The 20,946-nt window shown below is 40.7% G+C and overlaps 1 protein-coding gene across 1 annotated transcript in view; it reads left to right on the top strand.

Annotated features, from left to right (window-relative positions):
- sec14l1 (SEC14 like lipid binding 1) overlaps window positions 1–20,946 on the top strand; it is a 52,760-nt gene that overhangs the window by 18,738 nt on the left and 13,076 nt on the right. Inside the window, exons 4-8 of the mRNA XM_033044621.1 lie at window positions 8,884–9,033; window positions 12,974–13,105; window positions 17,939–18,067; window positions 19,545–19,788; window positions 20,679–20,788. Coding sequence (XP_032900512.1) covers window positions 8,884–9,033; window positions 12,974–13,105; window positions 17,939–18,067; window positions 19,545–19,788; window positions 20,679–20,788 — 765 coding nt within the window. The remainder of the gene's footprint in view (window positions 1–8,883; window positions 9,034–12,973; window positions 13,106–17,938; window positions 18,068–19,544; window positions 19,789–20,678; window positions 20,789–20,946) is intronic.

Raw genomic sequence — 20,946 nt, forward strand, 5'->3', positions numbered from 1 at the left:
ATTCTCGCTTTTCATCAGAAAACCTATGAAGTTAATTGAACATGATTTGCTTATAAGAAGCCCATACTGGCTTTCAATCCACATTTGTTGCTGAATGCTAATTCTATCCCATATCATAATTTCTCAAAATTCCCCCATTACCAAGGATAAGCTGACTTCCCTATAGTTGTTGGATTTATCCTTGCATTCTTTGAACACATATGTAATATGTGCAATTCTAATGTTCTCTGGCAACCTCCCAGTATCTACTGATGTTTGGAAGAATACATCCATTCCACTGTAATTCTCATCCTTCTCAGTAACCAAGGGAACATCCAGATGATTTATCCACTTTAATTTGATTTTCCAAGTACTTGCTTTTCATCAATCTTTAATTTTAGTGTCACAACTTGCTGAAACACCAACAGCATTTTTTTTGCTTTGGTAAGGACCAATGTAAGGCATTCTTTTCGTATTTTGTCAGTGCTTTCTGACAACATAAATACATGTCCAGCGGAAGGGTCTTGACCCAAATCATGAGTGTGCAGTTCCTTCCACAGATAGTGCCTGACCCATTGACTGACTTCTGCTAGCTTTGTTTTGCTTTGAGATTTGGTCCCTGATCTGCACCATGTATTTTCCTATCATTTAATCATATTCACTTGACCTTAGTGGATTATTGGATCCCTTTTCATATTTATTGGTGGTCTTTTCCCATATTTTGTTTGTTCTCAATTTCTAACCTCTTCTCTGAACTTTCTTCTCACACCTTGGTTCTGATTTGTATCATTATTTTTAACATCTGTTTTGTATCCTAGCTTCAATTTCCTCTGTCTCGTTGATCTTCAGAGCTTTTGGCTTTAATTCCACTCCATTTTTCCTGTACATAGATTATCTCAATATATCTTCAAAGACTGCCCCATTATTCAATTATGGTTTTACTTACCAAGCGTGTTTACATGCTACAGATCGGTTCCTGTTATAAAATTAGTCAACTTGCTATGTGCCAATTTCAATGGGATGTGTTTCAGGAAATGTTTCAAATATTTTTATAAACAAAACTTCCATAGTTTTACTCTTAAAGTTATGGTATCAGTTTCAGAATAACAACGATTTCTTTGTTAGCAATTGATGTGTGTTTCTTATGTGAACTAGACAAAGTTATTCTTTCTGTCTTTCTTGTTGACACAAATGTATTTTTCTGAAATCTTGTATAATACTGATTTCATAACCTTTTTTTCTTGTGACCTATTTCCTCCTTGAATGCTTTTATCAAGTTACTATTGACTTCAAGGTTATGTTCCTTCTGGCAGAGTTTTCAGTCTAATCATCCTGAGCAACAAAAGTAAATGACATCTCTTTAGCCACTCTAAAACAATATACACATATTGTACATTGATATGATCAAATGCGAGGGAGGATAATCACCGAACAAACTGTCTGGAAATGTAGGATGCAATTTTGAACATATTATTTTGGACTAAATTGTCCTGCTGTAGCTGGCATTTCTAAACCGAATGTCTGGCATGCAACCATTCAAACTGAAGTCATTTTGGATTTATGCATGTATTTGGGATCTGTGGATATATTTGTAAACTCCATCGATAGATCATGGATAACAGGTCGCCGAGGGAACAAAGAGGGACCCAGTGTGGGGTGGTGCGACTCTTTGCACGGCACGGCATTTCCTTCCATTGCTATGCAGACGATACACAACTATCTCCCCCCTGAAGTCCAACAACTGATCAAATCTACTTAACCTTATCCATTGCCTCGAGGATATAAAGTGTTGGATGGTCCAGAACTTCCTCCAACTAAACAAGAGTAAGTCTGATGGTCATCCTTCTCGGCCCCTCGGACTCAATCAAAACGATAGCAGGCAACCTTGGAACCCTTACCCCAGTACTCAATCCTCACGTCAAAAATCTTGGTGTGATATTTGACTCAGCATTGAAATTTGACAAACAAGTCAATGCCGTGGTAAAAGCTAGCTTCTTCCAGCTTCGGACGATAGTTAAAATAAAACAATTCCTCCAGTTTGATGACCTCAAAAAGATCATCCACACATTTATCTCCTCCGGCCTCGATTACTGCAACTCCCTTTACACTGGCATCAGCCAATCTTCCCTGTCCCGCCTGCAACTGGTCCAAAACGCCGCAGCGAGACTCCTGACGGGCACCTGAAAAAGGGACCACATCACCCCGATTCTGGCCTCTCTCCACTGGCTTCCTGTGCGGATCCGATTAAATTTCAAGATCCTACTTATGTTTACAAAGCCCTTAACGGGCTTGCCCCCACCTACATCAAGTCTGCTTACCTGCCACACCACCTCCAGGTCCCTCAGATCGGCCAACTTGGTCTAGGCATAAGCTCAGGGGCGACCACGCCTTTGCGGTTGCAGCTCCTAGACTGTGGAACAGCATCCCTCTTCCCATCAGAACTGCCCCCTCCATCGACTCTTAAGTCGAGACTTAAAACTCATCTTTACTCTCAAGCCTTTCTTGACGTCCTCTGGGGGAGGGCTATATGTATGTACTTAATCTATGAACCACTGTTGTATAACGTTAGTACCTCCACCAATGTAAAGCACTTTGGTCAACGAGAGTTGTTTTTTAAATGTGCTATAGAAGTAAAAGTGACTTGACTTGACTTGCTTACATTGTGTATGGTATGCAAAGCAAAGAATTTCACTGTGACATGTCACGTGATAATAAAGTACAGGTGCACAACCTTTTATCCGAAGATCCAAATAACGAAAACCTCCGAATAGCGGCCATTTTTTCGGTCCTTGAAGAAAGGTCCTTGAAAACGTTCACCGAGGGCGGCCTGCAGAGGTGACAGCGGAACCTCCGGTCGGTCCTCGAAGAAAGGGGAACTAAATCCCCATTCATAAAAGAGAAGATGAGGGTATATTGCGCGGGAGGGTTAATAATTGACAATATGCTGCTGCCTGCCCGCTGAGTTAAAAAGTTCCCACGGTAGACTCACGATATACAGTGTTTCGTGAGTCTTGCGTGGGAACTTTTTAACTCAGCGGGGCAGGCTGCAGCAGATTGTCGCTCGCTTCAGTATCACCCCACCTACACCCCTCTGCTTCCCGGCCATGTGTGTGACCCCTTCCCTCCCCTCTCCATCTCCCCGCCCATTGCACCGGCGCGGGGGCTTTGCACTGTCTTCACGTCGGCGATTGCAGCAGGACCGTGCCAGTCACCGGAGACGTCAGGACCAACGGGACACCGACCCCCAGGCCCACTGCAAGCACGGAGAACCCAGAGACCCACAGCCAACAGCAGCCCAGCCCAGCCCCACTCCAACTACAGAGGAACCTGGGTTGCGGATGACGGGGCGCAGCTCGGGGCGTCGTAGGGGCCCATCGGGGAGCGGCCACTCAAAGCCACGCCGGGAGATGTAGGGCCCTGCCCCGGTCTTGATGTTGGAGCCCCCGGCGGGCGCTAGCAAGTCCGCGGCAATTTACAGCCACGCCGGGCGTTGTAAGGCCCCCCTCCGGGTCACTCTCAACCTCTATGATGTTTGCTCTCAACCCCGTAATTCGGGCGGGAGAAGTCACCGCTGCCGGTGCCCCGCAAAGCAGTCTCCCACCGGAGACCCGCGAGCTCCCGGTGTCACCATCCACCGGAGTCGGGTCGCAGCAGCTCGCCCCCGCAGCTCTCCACGCTCCGAAGCTGGCTAGCTCCACGGAGGTAGGTCCGTAGGTCCACAGCTCCCACCGCCGCCCACCGACCCCCAGGCCCACTGCAAGCACGGAGATCCCAGAGACCCACAGCCAGCAGCAACTCCAGCCCAGCCCCGCTCCAACTCCAGAGGAACACGTAGGGGCAGAAGCTGATGGTGTGCAAGGTACGTCTTGTTCTTGGGGTGGCGGATGAAGGGGCGCAGCTCGGGCTGTGGGCGAATTGCCACTTGTCGCTGTAGCGGCCAAAGATCATAGAGGAGCTCCTCTATGATCTTTGGTAGCGGCCCATCGGGGAGCGGATTCCTCTGGAGTTGGAGGGGGAGGGGGGTATTGTGCTGTTTGATCGCCCCCTGCTATCCCAGGGACAGGGAGACACAGCGGCTTTTTAGACTGGTGGGCAATCACTTCCAAAGTTCTGCCCACACAGTCAGTACACTTCTCCTACACTGCATTTCATACAAACATTTATTCTGCAAGAAAAAACGACATTGAAGACTCAAACTCGCGATCGAGTAACTGCCAGGATCAAGGCGCAAACTCGCGACCTTGCGGATATGAGCCGAGCACTCTACCACTGAGCCAGCCATTAAAATCTACGCTAAAAAATTTCCATTCCGAAGACCGACAAATTCTGAATTACGAAAAGTGTCTGGTCCCAAGGCTTTCGGATAAAAGGTTGTGCACCTGTATCAACCAATCCTTGGTGTCCAGAGGTGGGAGCAAGCCCAGCATTGCATTGGAACATAGCCACTTAAATCTTTAGCTGAATGTTCAAATTCAGATTATTGTCATACACACCAGGATGCAATGAGATGCCTTGCTCACATGAAACCAAATGTTATACTTAGTAATCATAAATACTACTGATACAATTAGTGATAAGTAAATCTGAAATAATGCAAAAAAGTTAAAAGTTCAGTAACGGAGTAATTGAGTTAGAGTTGAGCATACGTGGCAGCACCTCTGAGTGGGTATAAAAGTTTTCGGTTTAAGAACCTGGCAGTGGAGAAGCTGTACTTAAATCGGTATGTCTCAATTTCAGTAAATTTGTGAAATTGATTCATTTTCAATTAATTCTGTTTTGTATTCAATTAAGTTTTTAAACATCTGTAAATATTGGAACCATTTTATAAATACCTGACAAACTCCATTGGCGTTTGCTTCAGTCAAAGGCTGCCGGGCATTTTGAGGTAGAGGTCTGCTCTTCACTGGTCGAGGCTTGTCATTTGTATTTCAAGGGGGGGGGGGGGGGGGGAGGTCACAATCCAGCAAACATTGGCCCTATAGCAATAAAGAAAAACAACAAACTTTTGATAAAACTGTTAAAGGAAAACCTGACCAAGGCATTCCTCAAGTTGATCATCTTGTGATTTTTCTCACCTCACATCAGGGAATAATACTGCACAGATCTTTAGATATCCATTCCAGTGCGTGCAAATGATGTAAGATTCATAATGATCTGTGCCCAAATGGCTTTTATTCATATTCAGATTAATTCAAATGCATTTAATGAATAATACAACAATGTACTTGATGACGATAAATTTTAATGTTGTAAAGGAATTCCACATATTTAAATCATGTTGCCACAATCTGGTTTGGCTGCACCCACATACCACATAATATTTGCTGAATAAGGCCTATGAAATGCACAACTGTGAAAGTCGAGCAATCTCCAACATATTTTTAAGCAGACTGATCTTTGGAGTCTGGAGACTCTGTGTTGTCATGTGGTTGACTGTTCATAGCTTAAATTGCTTTTTTGGGAACAGTGAAGTGCAAAGAGCACAATTATATATTTGCTTAAAGAAGACGAAATGAGAGTTCTAATGAAAGGTCGTTGATGTGAGACAAAACAAACTACTCTTTTGCAATTGCCTATTAATAATATGCAAGATACTGGGCCTGTTGTGGGTGCAATTTTTGTAGAATCTTTTCATAAATCCTAATATTCTTTATTTGCAATTACAACAAAAAATGATTAAGCATCTATGTAGTCACGTCAAGCTCTACAGAAACTTTACATCTGTAATATATTTGCATGGTTGTATAATTATATTTATTTGTAAATTCATTTTTCCAATAAAGGGCAATTGATACCTGACTTATCACAGGAAATTGCCACTTTCTCAAGGGTTGCACATTTGGCTGTAAATCAGTATACATTTTCCCACTGATTTTTTGAAACCAATTTTACTTCCTAATTCACTTTGTTGGACTGACCTCCATTGCACTGGTTTGACTGTTATTTAACCAATAAAGATCTCAGCATCTCTGGAGAAAGTGGATAGGTGACGTTTTGGGTCAGGGCCCTTCTTCAGACTTGAACTTCTTCTAAGTAGGCATACCTTGAGGAGATTTTGTGGTGGAGCAGACAAAGATGTCATAAAAATGAACTGCAGATGTGAGTTTATACCCAAAGGGTCCCAACCTGAAACATCACCTACCCATTTTCTCCGGAGATGCTGCCTGCCCCACTGGGGTACTCTAGCATTTTGTGTCAATCTTTGGTACATTTGTTAAAGTTGCATTTAGACAAGTGCGATTAGTATCGTACCAAGACTGGAGAGACCAAAGGTGAAAGTTGATAATATAACAAAGCTAGGGTATTGTGGTTATGAGTAGAGTTCAGAGAAACCAGGTGGATCGTTTTCAATAGAGCAGGTCAGCAGAATGATATTCAAATTATTTGTCAGGAAAAGTTTAAATTTATTGATTATACTGCAAGGATTAAAGAGAAAATCATGAGACATAAAAGTTGTTGAACTCGATGTTGCAAAAGTGACGGGATGAGTAGACTCCAATTTTTCAGTATTGAGCCCCACACACTTCCAAAAGACAATAGCTGAAAGTAATTTTAAAGGCAACACAGTTGCGATTATTTATTACACATTCTTGAACGCAGCAGAATAAGATGAGGTTTTTTATGAAGGAAATAGGATCTTTGGCATTATTAACAAAGAACAAAGGACAGAAAGCAAGTGTGTTATTTTAAACTATTATAAGGCAGGTGGAGTATTATGCCCACGGCATTTACGATCAGAAATGTACTGTGTGAAAGGGTAGTGGCGCAAGCTACATAGTTAAAAGATAAGTAGATTAATTATTGAAGTCTGGAATATATTGCTTCCACCACTGCTCGGGCAATGTATTCCAGATTGCTTTGGTGAAAATAAAAACTTGACCTCAAATCCCCTTTAAATCTCTTTCCCTTGCACCTAACATATGCTGTCTAGCTTTGGACATCTCTGCTATGAGGAGTATTTCTTCCTGTCTTCCTACCAATAATTTTGTACACTTTCAGTCTGAACACCCCTCAGCCACATCTACTTCTATCGAGAACAATCCCAGCCAATCCAATCTTTCTTCGTGTCTATAAATCTCTATTCACGGGTACAACCTGGTGAATCGTCTGTATCATCTATCCCAAGCAATTGTGCCCTTTCGATACCTTGGTGCAAGAACGGTACACATTACTACAACCATAGCCTGATCAACGCTCTATAAAGTTGCACAATAATCCCGTTGCTCTTCTATCAGCGGCTAATGAAGCAGTATACCGTATGTGTAAGAAAGAACTGCAGATGCTGGTTTAAATTGAAGGTAGACAATAAATGCTGGAGTAACTCAGCGGGACGGCAGCATCTCTGGAGAGAAAGAATGGGTGACGTTTCGGCTCTGAAGTAGGGTCTTGACCCGAAACGTCACCCATTCCTTGTCCAGAGATGCTGCCTGTCCCGCTGAGTTACTCCAACATATTGTGTCTACCTTCCAAAGTATACCACAAGCTGCCTTCACCACCTTATGTACCAGTTCTGTCACCATCAGGGATCTTTGGATGTCCCTCTGTTCCTCAATACTCTTTTAGGTTCTACCATTCATTGTGTGTGTCCTACAACTGTTAATCCTACCAAAGTGCATCACCTCGCATTTATTTGAATTAATTCAGTTTGCCATTGGTCTCACTAACTAACTATTATCATCCGGAAACTACTCTTCTCACTGTCGATAACGCCAAGGACTGTTGTGCCATCTATGAAAGTATTGACAATATCTCCTCAAATCACACCAAAATCTTTAATGTACACAACAAATCAAAATAGAGCCAGTGCAGATTTCAGTGATGCACTCTGCTCACATGCTTCCAATCACAAAAGCAACTATTCACTACCACCCACTGTTTCCTATTGTGATGTTCACCAGCATTATAGGAGTTTGCAGAATCGCAGAAACGGACCATTTGGCCCACTGTGTCAATGCAGACTACCATGCACCCATCAACACTAATCCTATTTACCAGCACTTGTTCCATAGCTTACTCTGCCTTGGTGATTCAAGTACTAATTCAAAAGTTGCTTAAATGTTACGAGAGTATTTCCCTCAGCCACCTTCTTAGGTAGTGCATTCCAGATTGTAACCATTTGCTGAGTGACAATATTATTTCTACTATCTCTTTCATGGTGTTTGATGGTTTTGGATAGGCTTATGGGTATGCATGGAATGGAAGGATATGAATTGTATGCTGATGGAGGAAATTAGTTTATCTTTGTATCATGTTTGGCAGAGACATTGCAGGCTGAAGGGCTGGTTCCTGTGCTGATTTATAAAGCTCTTGGACTTCATTTTCAACCTACACCTTCTGGTCTTAGACATTTGAGACGGGGACAGGTTTTTTACTAACTACCCTATCTATATATCTCTGATTTCTATGTGCATATATCAGACTACCCCTCTCAGCTTCCCTTGTTGCAAGGAAAGCAAACCCAATCTACCCAGTCTCATCTCAGAACTGAAGAATTCCATTCCAGGTAACATCCTGATGAATCTCCTCGCCACCCTCTCATGTCCTGACAATGTGACAAACAAAACACCACATAATATTCCAAACTTTAAGGAGCTTGTTAGAATTCCCTCATGTTGCAAGCCATACACGCAAGATTGATCTCTCCTGCCATTCTTTTAATTTAGAAAGGGTCCCTAAATATGTAACCATGCACTTTATTTGAATTTAAAAGTGAAAATAATCACCTCCTATTTGACTGACACCAGTGTCCTGCCCAAAGGCAATCAGGAAAGATGCAACTGGTTTACACAAATATGTACTATGTACTATTTGTACTATGACTTTGAAGGGAACTTAAGCAGTACAAATATCTGAAAATTTTTGCTCAGTCTAAAGTATGATTTGCTATAATTACTTTTCTTTTAGGCTTATGAAAGACGATTCCCAACATGCCCTCTAATTCCAATGTTTGTTGGAAGTGACATTACCAGCGAGTACAAGAGTGAGGATGAGGGTGTTCATATTTTGGAAAGGCGTTGCAAATTGGACGTGGATGCGCCGAGACTACTAAAAAAGGTAATAATAAAACAGTCATGTGAGTGTGTTCATGTACCTAAATTATAATTTAAAAAAGATTAAAATATTGTGTACCGTTCTGATTGCCCCATTGCAGGAAAGAAGGGGAGTCTTTGGAGAGGTTGCAGAATAGGTTTACCAGAATGCTGCCTAGATTTGAGGGTTTTGACTATAAGGAGAGATTGGACAAGTTGGATTGCATTCTCCGAGGCATTGGTGACAGACCTAATAGAAGTATGTAAGAAGCATAGATAGTGTGGAGACACCATTTTTCAGCAATGTGGAAATGTCAAAGACTCGAGGGCATAGCTTTAAGTTGAGAGGGTTAAGTTTAAAGATGTGCGGGACAGGTTTTATTTACACAGTGATAGGTGCCTGGAACACGCTGCCAAGGGTGGTGGTAGAGGCAGATGTGATAGTAGTATTTAAGAGACTTTTAGACAGGCACGTGGATATGCAGGGAATGGAGGGATATGGATCATGTGCAACCAGAAGAGATTAGTTTAATTTGGCATCATGTATGACATTGACATTGTGGGCCAAAGGGCCTGTTACTGTGCTGTAAGGACGTATGCGAAAGGTTGTCTTAACTGCTAATCTACCGAATAAATTAGTATTCAAGGCCCCTTAGTTAGAACATATTTTGTATGCTGCTCTGTTTTTGTCTCTAACTTTTGGCAGGCAAATTATAAAATAAGCCCATTCTAATTTATGGTAGCATTACCATCTGCTGGTAATAAATAGTACTGCAGTTTCTAGCTTATGTGCCTTTTTACTCAACTAAAGTCAGATAATCCATCACCCTTAGGACTTTGATAATGTCGAACTAGAAAATTTTCAGAACTGTTTGATGTTGCACCTATTAATATCTCAACCTGCTTCTCATTCAGATTTGTGTACATTTTACACTGTAATATAAAATTTCCAGTGAACCATGGGAGTTTAGAGGAAGTGTGAGAAGCAAGATCTGTTGAGTTTAAAAGAGAAGTGGTAACGGTGTCCCGGTGAGTTTATAAGGAGCATGGGAACAGAGCATGGTAAATTTATAGGGAGCAAGGGAGCGTGACTACTGTGAGATTGTAATGCCCCTGTCCCACTTAGGAAACCTGAACGGAAACCTCTGGAGACTTTGCGCCCCACCCAAGGTTTCCGTGCGGTTCCCGGAGGTTGCAGGTGGTTGCCGGAGGTTGCAGATAGCGGAAGCAGGTAGAGAGACTGACAAAAACCTCCGGGAACCCCACGGAAGCCTTGGGTGGGGCGCAATGTCTCCAGAGGTTTCCGTTCAGGTTTCCTAAGTGGGACAGGGGCATAACTCATGAGCCAGGTCCCGGATTATTGACAGATTGTGCCGGAGATAGATAGATAGATAGATAGATATATATTTATATTTGAATAACAAAAATAAAGTGTGGAATTAAGCTCAGTTGCCGAACATTTCCTGTTGGAAAATTACTAGACTCTTTCACCAAGGGGAAGAGTAATATAATTCCCTGAATGCTTTCATTTGTAAATGGTAATGTAGTGGAGAATAGATTGTCAATGGCCATTATTTATATGGATTTTGAAAATATGTTTGCTAAAGTGAAAGCCTTTTATTGATCTGGCTAGAAATGTAGTTATTAAATGTAGAAATGTGGCTAATAGGATCACTGGGCAGGTACCAGTATGGACTATAGTCTTCCACAAGGATCTGCATGGTGCAACTATTCAATGCATTTGTAATGACTTGAATGTTAGGATATGAATCCTATTCAGGAAAAAATGATGACCCAAAAGTAGATAGAAATTAGTAAATAAGAAAAAAAAATAGGCAATAAGTTTAATTTCTGGCAAATGCAAGATAATATATTTTGAAACTAAAACGAATGAAAGAAAGTATAAAATAAAAGCTTGGACTGAGGTTCCAAAATGTCACTGGCACCTATGATGATCACAGGTTAATGGAAAAGTAGCAGAAACTAATGAAAAAGGTGAATTGAACGTTGATTGTAACTATACAGAATCCTGGTAGGGATATCTGTAGTACTGTGAACAATGTTGGGCACTTGATAGGCGCAGTATTTATTTACCAAGAATGAAGGCAGTGTAAGGGTCATGTCTAACGCTTAGATGTTGGATTTTCTGTTGTGAAAAGTTGCAAATGATAGATGTATGAAACCTGCTTCTCAATAGTAATAGATGCATGGTCAAATGTTCATTTTAAATTTGTGATTGAAAGATGTTAATAATTATGTTATGTGGAAAAGGTGGGTATATGACAGAAACTCAGTGGGGCCCGTTGGGTCCCAGCAACACACGGGAGGGCTGATCACCAACGCAATATTCCACCTCTCCACCAATTCCAATATTGCTCGCCAGTGGGGGGGGGGGGGGGGGGGCTGTCTGTTGCGCTAGTATGGGTGTTGCGGGCCGAAGGTACTGGTTTCCAGTATAGACATTGTGGGCCAAATGGATTCTTGGGCTGGCATCCAACTTGCAACGATTTTAAAAGCCAAGCCAAGGCAAACAATTGGGCTGCAGCCACCTGACAACCAAAATTCATTTTGTTAACACAAACTTTTTAAAAAGGCGAGCAAGCAATTGGGCTGCAGCCCCCCGACAACCAAAATTCATTTTGTGAACACAAACTTGTTAAAAAGGCGAGGCAAACAATTGGGCTGCAGCCACCCGACAACCAAAATTCATTTTGTGAACACAAACTTGTTAAAAAGGCGAGGCAAACAATTGGGCTGCAGCCACTTTAGAGCCGCATCGAGGGGACTCACCGTGGTGTTGATGTGCGTTCAGTGTTATTCGCAGTTAAGAGATCCGTGACCCTCTCGCTTCCTGGGTCTGGCAGAGACTTAGTGAGGCACTACACTTCCGGGTTTTATAGTCCCTCCCCCTGCCGTCAGCGAGGGCAGCAGAGAGAATGGGGATTTTTTTTTAAACATTAATATCTCTGATTTTTCATCTATGGGAAAATTCCTCTGGTCCCGGAAGGCGGACGGGGGCTCTGAGCGAGGTGGCCAAAAATGACGGCCGTTGGTGGCGGCATTCTCTCGCAAATCGCAGCACAGTGGGCCAAAAGCGGTCAAGATCACACTTTTAGTAATATAGATTAGTCATGATCTTTGTCACTGGCAGAGTGGATTATTTTTTTTCTTTCCAGTGTTAAAACATTCCTTAAACCTATTATTTTCCTAAAATCACCATGCCTAAAATTACTATTGACTTTTTAAAAATAATATGCCAGTGCAGATGTAGATCTAATCAAAAATTGTAACTATATTAGTTTATCTTTTTCAATCTGGTGAAGGAACTTAACATCCAGCTAAGATAGGCACAAAAACCAGGAGTAACTCTGGATAGAAGGAATGGATGACATTTCAGGTTTGAAGAAAGGTCTCGACCTGAAACGTCACCCATTAGTTCTATCCAGGGAATGCTGCCTGTCCCTCTAAGTCACCCCAGCATTTTATGTCTATGATGTAAACCAGCATCTGGAGTTCCTTCCTACACTTAACGTCCAACTAGTTCTATATATATATATATTTGTACTGCAATGATTTGTGTGTTCCCTCGTTTCGTTTCTGTTTTTTGAGCTGTGCAATTACATTCTTTCATCTGCAAATTTGTTAAAATGGAGCATACATAGCCAGTAGCAACACTGCATAAAAACTGTATCAAAGTATATTGTGTTGATTCTTGGAAAATGTTTGTTTAGGTTACATTAACAAGTTAGAATGTGCATCCCTCCAATGGTGTCATGAACCACTTTCTATGTCTGTTCTCTCACTGGAGATTATTTTGTTTAATTCTTAGTTTGCAATTCTTGGTGACTTAAATATATGATACAAGAATGCTATATTATTGCATTGAAAAATTAAGGATCTTTATTATTATTATTGCACAATTAGAAGTTTCCCAGATTTTGCTGTAATTGTTCTTTAAACCTCAGATTGCAGGTGTTGATTACATCTACTTTATTCAGAAGAACTCTTTGAACTGGCGGGAGAGGACATTGAAAATTGAAGCCCACAATGAAACCTTTGCCAACCGAGTGGTCATCAATGAATTCTGCTGTTACACTGTATGTTATCAGTTTGCAAAATACTTTAAATCAAATTCAAGTGAAAGAAAATTGCAGTCTCAGCAAATTGATCTTCAGTGGCTAGATTATAGGCAGAAATATGGTGTGGGGGTGTTTTGGGCAGGGGGGTGAGTGGTTGGTTAGACACAAAGGTGTTCTGACATAATTTATCCAAACATCTGATTTTCTTTCTTTTTTTTAAATTAATGCATTTTATTGAGCCATCAAAAAATGGGTACAGATTATGTTGCCCTATCCAAGCTCATTTTTTCCAAATGTACATATAAAAACAGAACATTTGAGTATTATACAAACAATATCGATGGCATGTTTATAAAAACATTTCAAAAAATAAATTAATAATGGGTTTAAAAAAAAGTGGATTATAAAAATAAATAAATAAATACATAAGTGGTAGGGTGCCGGCCTGGTGCTTTACCAGTTTTAAGAGACAAGATGGCTTTTTGAATCTCTATAACACAGAGATCAAAGTTAAGACCATTGCATTCTTCTGCACTCAATTTGGAGAGATTGCATTTATTAAGAAAGTAATTCATGACAGGGGAGTTTGCAGTGCATCTGGACATATATAGGCTGGAATAAAACTCTAGGAATCTATCATTTATGTCTTTAGATTTTGTTAGCGCTGTTCCATTGTTACTCTTAATTTTATGTATTGTTCGGTCAGTCTCCATTTTTCTTAGCTGTCGTGCCAATAATCTGTGCGGTCTGTCTCCAAATTCAAAGTATTTTTACTTGGAGTGTAAAAACGCCTTGCTTATTTTTGCAGAGAGTAATTGATTATATTGATATCTCAAATTTGCTGTTTTCCTATGTAAATCGGGAGGGAGAGAGTGCGTTATCCCTGTCCCTGTTGGATCTGTTTTTCTAATTCTTCTATTTTTTTAAATTATTTTTTTTCCTTGCAATTTTGAATGAGATTACACATCCCCTCAAATAGGCTTTAAAGGCCTCCCACAATGTGGCAGGGGTGGTTTCTGGGATATCATTTCTTTCAAAATAAATATTAATATGGGTTTTTAAATATTCATAGAACTCTTTTTCAGTCAGTAGCTGCAAGTTCAGTCTCCAGGTACTATATGATGAGGTCATGTTTTCCAAGTACAGCGAAAAAGTGAGAGAACTGTGATCTGAGATCCCCAATATTGTGATATTTAACATTTGTTGTAAAGGGTATTAATTTTGTATCTACCGGGAAGTAATCGATTTACTGTATGAGTTATGTATGGAGGAGTAATAAGAGTAGTCAATACCAGCAGGGTTCTCGATCTGCCATATATCTGAAAGATTCATATTTTTGAGGAACATATTTAGGAGTTCGCTTGAATTGTTTCTTGGGATCTTTTTGGTGGATGATGTCAAGATATGGATCCAAAACAGTGTTAAAGTCTCCTCCTATTATTAGGTTCGTTTGAGATATATCAGATATAAGGGCAAAGACCTTTTTGAAGAATGAAGGGTTGTCTAGATTCAAGAGAGCTTATTGTCATGTGTCCCAGATAGGACAATGAAATTCTTGCTATTGGGTGCATATACATTAACTAGAGTTAAGGATGTATTTCCCCTGTCACGACCAGATATCGTCCTTCCCTGTCAGCAATTGTTTTGTTATGAATGAAGGGTATTCTTTTTCTTATTAATATTGCTGTTCCTCTTGTCTTTGTGGAAAAGGTTGTATGATATATGTATTTTATCCATTTTGCCCTGAGTCTATTGATAGAGTCATTCTTTAGATGTGTTTCTTGCAAAAACATTATATCTGAATTCAGTGATTCAAACTAGCCAGTACTTTGCCTCTTTTGACTGGGTTGTTTACTCCTGTAGTATTCCAACTTGTGAATGTCAAACCTTTTTTTGTGCTAGTCTCATTACTTGCGTTACTTTGCATCCCAATTGTGTATCATATGGGGTGTCTTTATCTACAAGAGATCGGTCTTTCTGAATAGATCTGTCCCTGTCAGATTTTCTCTGTGTTTTCTGCATTAGAAATAGTAACATACCTAACAACAATAGCTAATGGCTAAAATATCTCTAGCCATTACCAAAATAGTTATGGCGCGAGTTCACTATGGGAAATAAAAAGAAATTAAAGAAATAATAAATTTTAAAAACTAAATATTAAAGTTAAGAAGCTTCTCTACTAAGTAACTTTTCCATTAATTTCTTTAATTCTACTTGTTTACCTCCATTACTTCTTACCTTAAAAATAGCTCGGCGACTTTCCAAAAATATAAGAAACTAAAACAACTGATTATAACATAGTATCAATTAATTAGTTAACAACAGTTAGAGAACTTGTGAAACACAAACATATAATAGAGAGAGGGTACACACAATTGCTGGGGAAACTCAGCGGGTGCAGCAGCATCTATGGAGCGAAGGAAATAGGCGACGTTTCGGGCCGAAACACTTCTTCAGACTGATGGGGGGTGGGGAAAGAAAGAAGGAAAAGGGGAGGAGGAGGAGGAGCCCGAGGGTGGGAGGGTGGGAGGAGACAGCTAGAGGGTTAAGGAAGGGGAGGAGACAGCACGGGCTAGCCAAATTGGGAGAATTCAATGTTAATGCCATAAGGACGCAAGGACCCCAGACGGAATATGAGGTGCTGTTCCTCCAATTTCCGCTGTTGCTCACTCTGGCAATGGAGGAGACCCAGGACAGAGAGGTCGGATTGGGAATGGGAGGGGGAGTTGAAGTGCTGAGCCACCGGGAGGTCAGGTAGGTTATTGCGGACTGAGCGGAGGTGTTCGGCGAAACGATCGCCCAACCTACGCTTGGTCTCACCGATGTAAATCAGCTGACATCTAGAGCAGCGGATGCAGTAGATGAGGTTGGAGGAGATACAGGTGAACCTTTGTCGCACCTGGAACGACTGCTTGGGACCTTGAATGGAGTCGAGGGGGGAGGTGAAGGGACAGGTGTTGCATTTCTTGCGGTTGCAACGGAAAGTGCCCGGGGAGGGGGTGGTGCAGGAGGGAAGGGAAGAATTGACGAGGGAGTTGCGGAGGGAGCGGTCTTTGCGGAAGGCAGACATGGGGGGAGATGGGAAGATGTGGCGAGTGGTGGGGTCACGTTGGAGGTGGCGGAAATGGCGGAGGATTATGTGTTGTATTTGCTGGCTGGTGGGGTGAAAGGTGAGGACCAGAGGGACTATATATAATAGAGAGAGGCTGGACCATCCAGTGTATTATATGTTTTTTGTTGTGTCTGACCATGTTCTGAGGAGGTGTTCCGTGTAGTCCTGTGCTTTTTGGGGATCGGTGAATGAAGTTTGCTTGCCGTTGTTGGTCACCAGGAGTGTCGCTGGATAGAGCAGGCCGGATCTGATGCCGGGTTGGTCCCGTAGCATTTCTCTGGTTTTAGTGAAGAGTGCTGTCCGTTTCGCGGTGGTTGGTGGGTAGTCGGGGAAGATCTGGATCTTTTTACATTGGTATTGGATGTTTCTTGTCGATGACGCTTTGCGTATGATATCTTCCAGGGTATGGTAGTAGTGTAGATGCATTACAAAGGGCCGGGGAGGTTCAGAGGGTGCGGGTCGCTGCCAGAGGGTCCTGTGTGCTCTGTCGATAAGTGGTTTCTCTGAAATTATAATGTTGAAACAATGGTAATATAATATTGTTATTGTGAAGAAATATTGTTTTTCCATTCTTAATATTAATGAACTGCACATTTTGGAGACTGAATTTAAAAGATGGACATTTGCTGCCTTTGAGTTGCTTTTCCATTAATTTCTTTAATTCTACTTGTTTTGATTAAGAGTGAGGAAAATTAGCATAGTTTTTTTTAACGCTGATTAAATAACCTGCCATTGATGAGGCCTGGGTTTGATACTCAATGCCATGTCAAAGTTTCGAGCCATTTGCTGCCTCTTGAAAGCTCTTATCAGTAACAACATAATCACATCACACCCTAGAGCTTGGTCATACTTGATAACATGTGGCTTGCAAATAATTCACAGCAGTAATTGAATTTTAATATCACTGGTGTGTGTGAATTTGGTCATTTTTTAAAAACATCTATTTATGCATACTTTCAATTAGAATCTATATTCAACATGATCAAGGATTTGTCCCACCCAGTCATTCATCCTTCTCCCTGCTCCCATTACACAGGAAGTGCAGAAGCTTGAAAGCATGCACCACCACACTCCAAAACAGCTTGTTATCGGGCATCTGTACGGTCCTTCCATTAGCTAGGGTATTGTCCAAGTCGCCTCTAATCAATTGAAAGCATTGGACTTTGTCTATGGAATGATTGTATTACAATCCTGAGAGCTATAGTCTCTGTATCTTCCCCTTTGTTTAATCTATTGTACTTGAGTTTGACTTGATTGTATCTATGTATTGTATATCTGATCTGTTTGGGTAGTATTAAAAACAAAGCTTTCACTGTACCTGGTTTACATGTGACAATAAACCAAAACCAGGTTAGCCCCATTTCAGTTAAGTGGCCAGTTGCTGGATCTGTGGAACCTTAACTGTAATCCTCGCGCTTGATTGCATCTTATAATCAAGTGCAGTGAGCTAATAGAAATAATAACAGCCGTGTATTTTGAGCCCTTCTTTTGTGATAATATACTTTGCACCATTGTTAATGCAAAATATTTGCATTTTGACAGCTTGATATCTTTGTGAACGATATATTACATTGTGTAAAGTTTAAACCATATTTTAAAATGTTCAGTAAATGTATGTATTTCATCAGTGGGCAGTGTTTTAAAAAAAGGAAAATTGCATTAAGTAGAGTGATGGTCATTATCTGGAACTGTTAAAAATCGGGTGTGAACCAGGAATGACCTGTCTTGTGTGCTACTAGGTTCATCAAGAAAATGAAGATTGGACTTGCTTTGAGCAGTCAGCGAGTCTTGATATCAAGTCTTTTTTTGGGTTTGAAAGTACTGTTGAAAAGATAGCAATGAAACAATATGCCAGCAGTATAAAAAAGGTATGTTAATGAAAGGGTTAGTTCTATGTCTGTCTATCTTTATCCTATCTATACGAATGCAGATATAGCCTAGTGATAAAGATAATAGCTGGAACTATCAAGCCTATTTATCATGACTATTTATATTATTTAGTAATGTGGTGAGTCTTAAACTCTTAACATAATTGTAGAATACATGCATGCCTATCTACTCTGATATTATTTTCCAATTATTGTGAAATTAAATTTGTTTAGGGGCAGCACACTGATAGAGTTGCTGCCTTCCTGACTACGGGTGCTGTCTGTACGGAGTTTGTACATTCTCCCAGTGACCGTGCGGGTTTTCTCTGGGTGTCCCGGTTTCCTCCCACATTCCCACAACGACATGCAGGTTTATACGTTAATTGGCTTCAGTAAGATTGCGTAGGATAGTGCTAGTGTACGGGTGATCGCTGGTCGGTGCAGCTTGGTGAGTCAAAGGGCCCGTTTCCAAGCGGTATCTCTAAAGTCTGATAGAGCTGCAAATCCAAAGCTGAATTATAGTTACCCATGTCAATCCTTTCTCTGTTTTAATTTTAGATCATCGGTGTTTTATGTAGGAGTCATTTTATAACAACGCTGTGTTTGCTCCATAACATCGTTTTTATAGTTTGAAACGTTTGGTTACTCCTGGTCAGACCCACCTCTAGCTTCTTGTATTGCATCTTTGATTTGCAATGAAGTGGTGCAAAGAGCTGCCTGGTGCTGCTGTAATCCCAGCGCGCCAGAAGATGGGTTGCCTTCTGTCCCAGTGATTTTTATTTCCACAACAATCAACAAGTGACTAACTTGTTTTTTGTTCATTGTTTATGGCTGATAATGTGGTGTGTTTATCTCTCGGACAGTAATTCAGTTCATTGATTTGCCTGGAATAAAATACAAGAAAAGTGAGGACAGCACAGTGATGCATCGGGTAGAGCTGCTGCCTTGCAGTGCCGGAGACCCTGGTTCGATCCTGATCTCAGTGTGTGTGGAGTTTGCATGTTCTCTCTGCGACTGCAGAGTTTGCACGTCTCCCACTTTCTGTGCGGTGTTGTAGGCTAATTGGTCTCTGCAAATTGCCCCTGTTGTGTAGAGAGCGGATGAGATAGTGGGATAACATAGAACCTGTGTGAATGGGTGATCAGTGGTCGGCATGGACTAGATGGTTAAAAAGCCTTGTTTCCATGCTGTTTCTCTGAACACTTTGGGAACTGCATGTCGTTCAAGATTTGTCATATTTTTATAATTATTCTAACTTTTGGATACAAATATAATATTTAAATATATAATCAGGTGCTAAAGAAGGTGGGGTATTCCGAGATTATAGGCTATATACAATCTCCAAATTAAATGTGCATCATAATTGGATTATTGGACTATCCTGTATTAAATTCCTCAATAAATTGAAATTGATCAATGGATAACTGTACTCATTTTGAATTTGTAAATTAACATGCTGCGTATGTACATTTTCTAGGGGAAAGAAATAATTGAATATTACCTAAAACAGCTGGAGGAAGAAGGCATTACCTCTGCACCACGTTGGACACCAATATTAAAAATTAACGTTGAAAAACCAGTTCCTGTCCAGAAACTGACATCCTCTCCAGCTGTGGCCATTCCCAATCGAGGTGATGCAGTTAGAAAGGAAGAACACGTCAATAAGGATCTAATTGCTGCTTCAAATAATTCACCTGATTCTCTCTCTGGAACACCGGATGGTAAACATCTAAGATTTTAATTCCCTTAGCTGTTCAATTGCCTGTTTCTTTCACGTATCTATTTACATATCATTGCACATTCTTAAAAATAGATCATGTTCATTTATTTTGTTCAGGCGTGAATGAGAAACAGTAATGTATTCCTCATAAGTATTTAAATAAACCAATGAGAAAATCATGGGAATAGGTCAAGGGTGGGGAACCTTTTCAGGTCGGAATGCCGCATTAAGTTAGCTGTAACTAATAAGGCCGCATCCAAGAAACTTCAATTAGATATACTTCAAAATGTACATTATTTTGTTAAAATAGCCCTCATGCATTAAATTCCTCAATAAATTGAAATTGATCAATGGATAACTGTACTCAAGTTTTAATTGTGGCCGTCAGTCGGGGAAGATTATTTCATTGAATCTTCTTTTACTCTTTGGTATTTTAAATAGATTCATTTTAAGATTAAAATAAAAATAATACAAGATGAACAAAAACATATTAATAAAAAATAAAAGGATTTGTTCTACAAAATTTAGATTCATTCAAAAGGCCGCACTTAATGGCCTAGAAGGCCGCATGTGGCCTTAAGGCTGCAGGTTCCCCGCCCCTGGAATAGGTAATACTTTCAAAGTTTATTTGGTTTAAAAATGCTGAAACATCAATCGTTCTCTTCTAATAAAATTATATATTTAAACGTGATAACAAGTACAGCATTTCCAGGTTAAAAAGAGTGAGCTCCCTCAATTTGTGAGCTCCCTCAATTCGAGTTGGATGATCAGCCATGATCATATTGAATGGCGGTGCAGGCTCGAAAGGCTGAATGGCCTACTCCTGCACCTATTTTCTATGTTTCTATGTTTCTAATTTATGTGTAACATTAAGCTCTAATTGTGTTTTAGATAAATTAGAAGCCGATTATATTGAGCGTTATTTGGGTGATTTGACACCATTGCAAGAAAGCTGTCTCATTAGGCTTCGAGCATGGCTTCAGGAAGCACACAAGGGCAAGGTAAGGATTTAAAAGCAGAATGACCTAGTTTATCTTAACCTGTTACCTGACCCAGTATTTCACCATCTGTCACTTCTAGTCTGCTTCCTGGCAGCAAGCAATTGCCTCGCTGTCAGTTCTTTAAGTTGATGTTCCTGACTTTTTAGTGTTATTATTAT

The sequence above is a fragment of the Amblyraja radiata genome, chromosome 26, assembly GCF_010909765.2.
Source record: "Amblyraja radiata isolate CabotCenter1 chromosome 26, sAmbRad1.1.pri, whole genome shotgun sequence".
NCBI lineage: Eukaryota > Metazoa > Chordata > Chondrichthyes > Rajiformes > Rajidae > Amblyraja > Amblyraja radiata.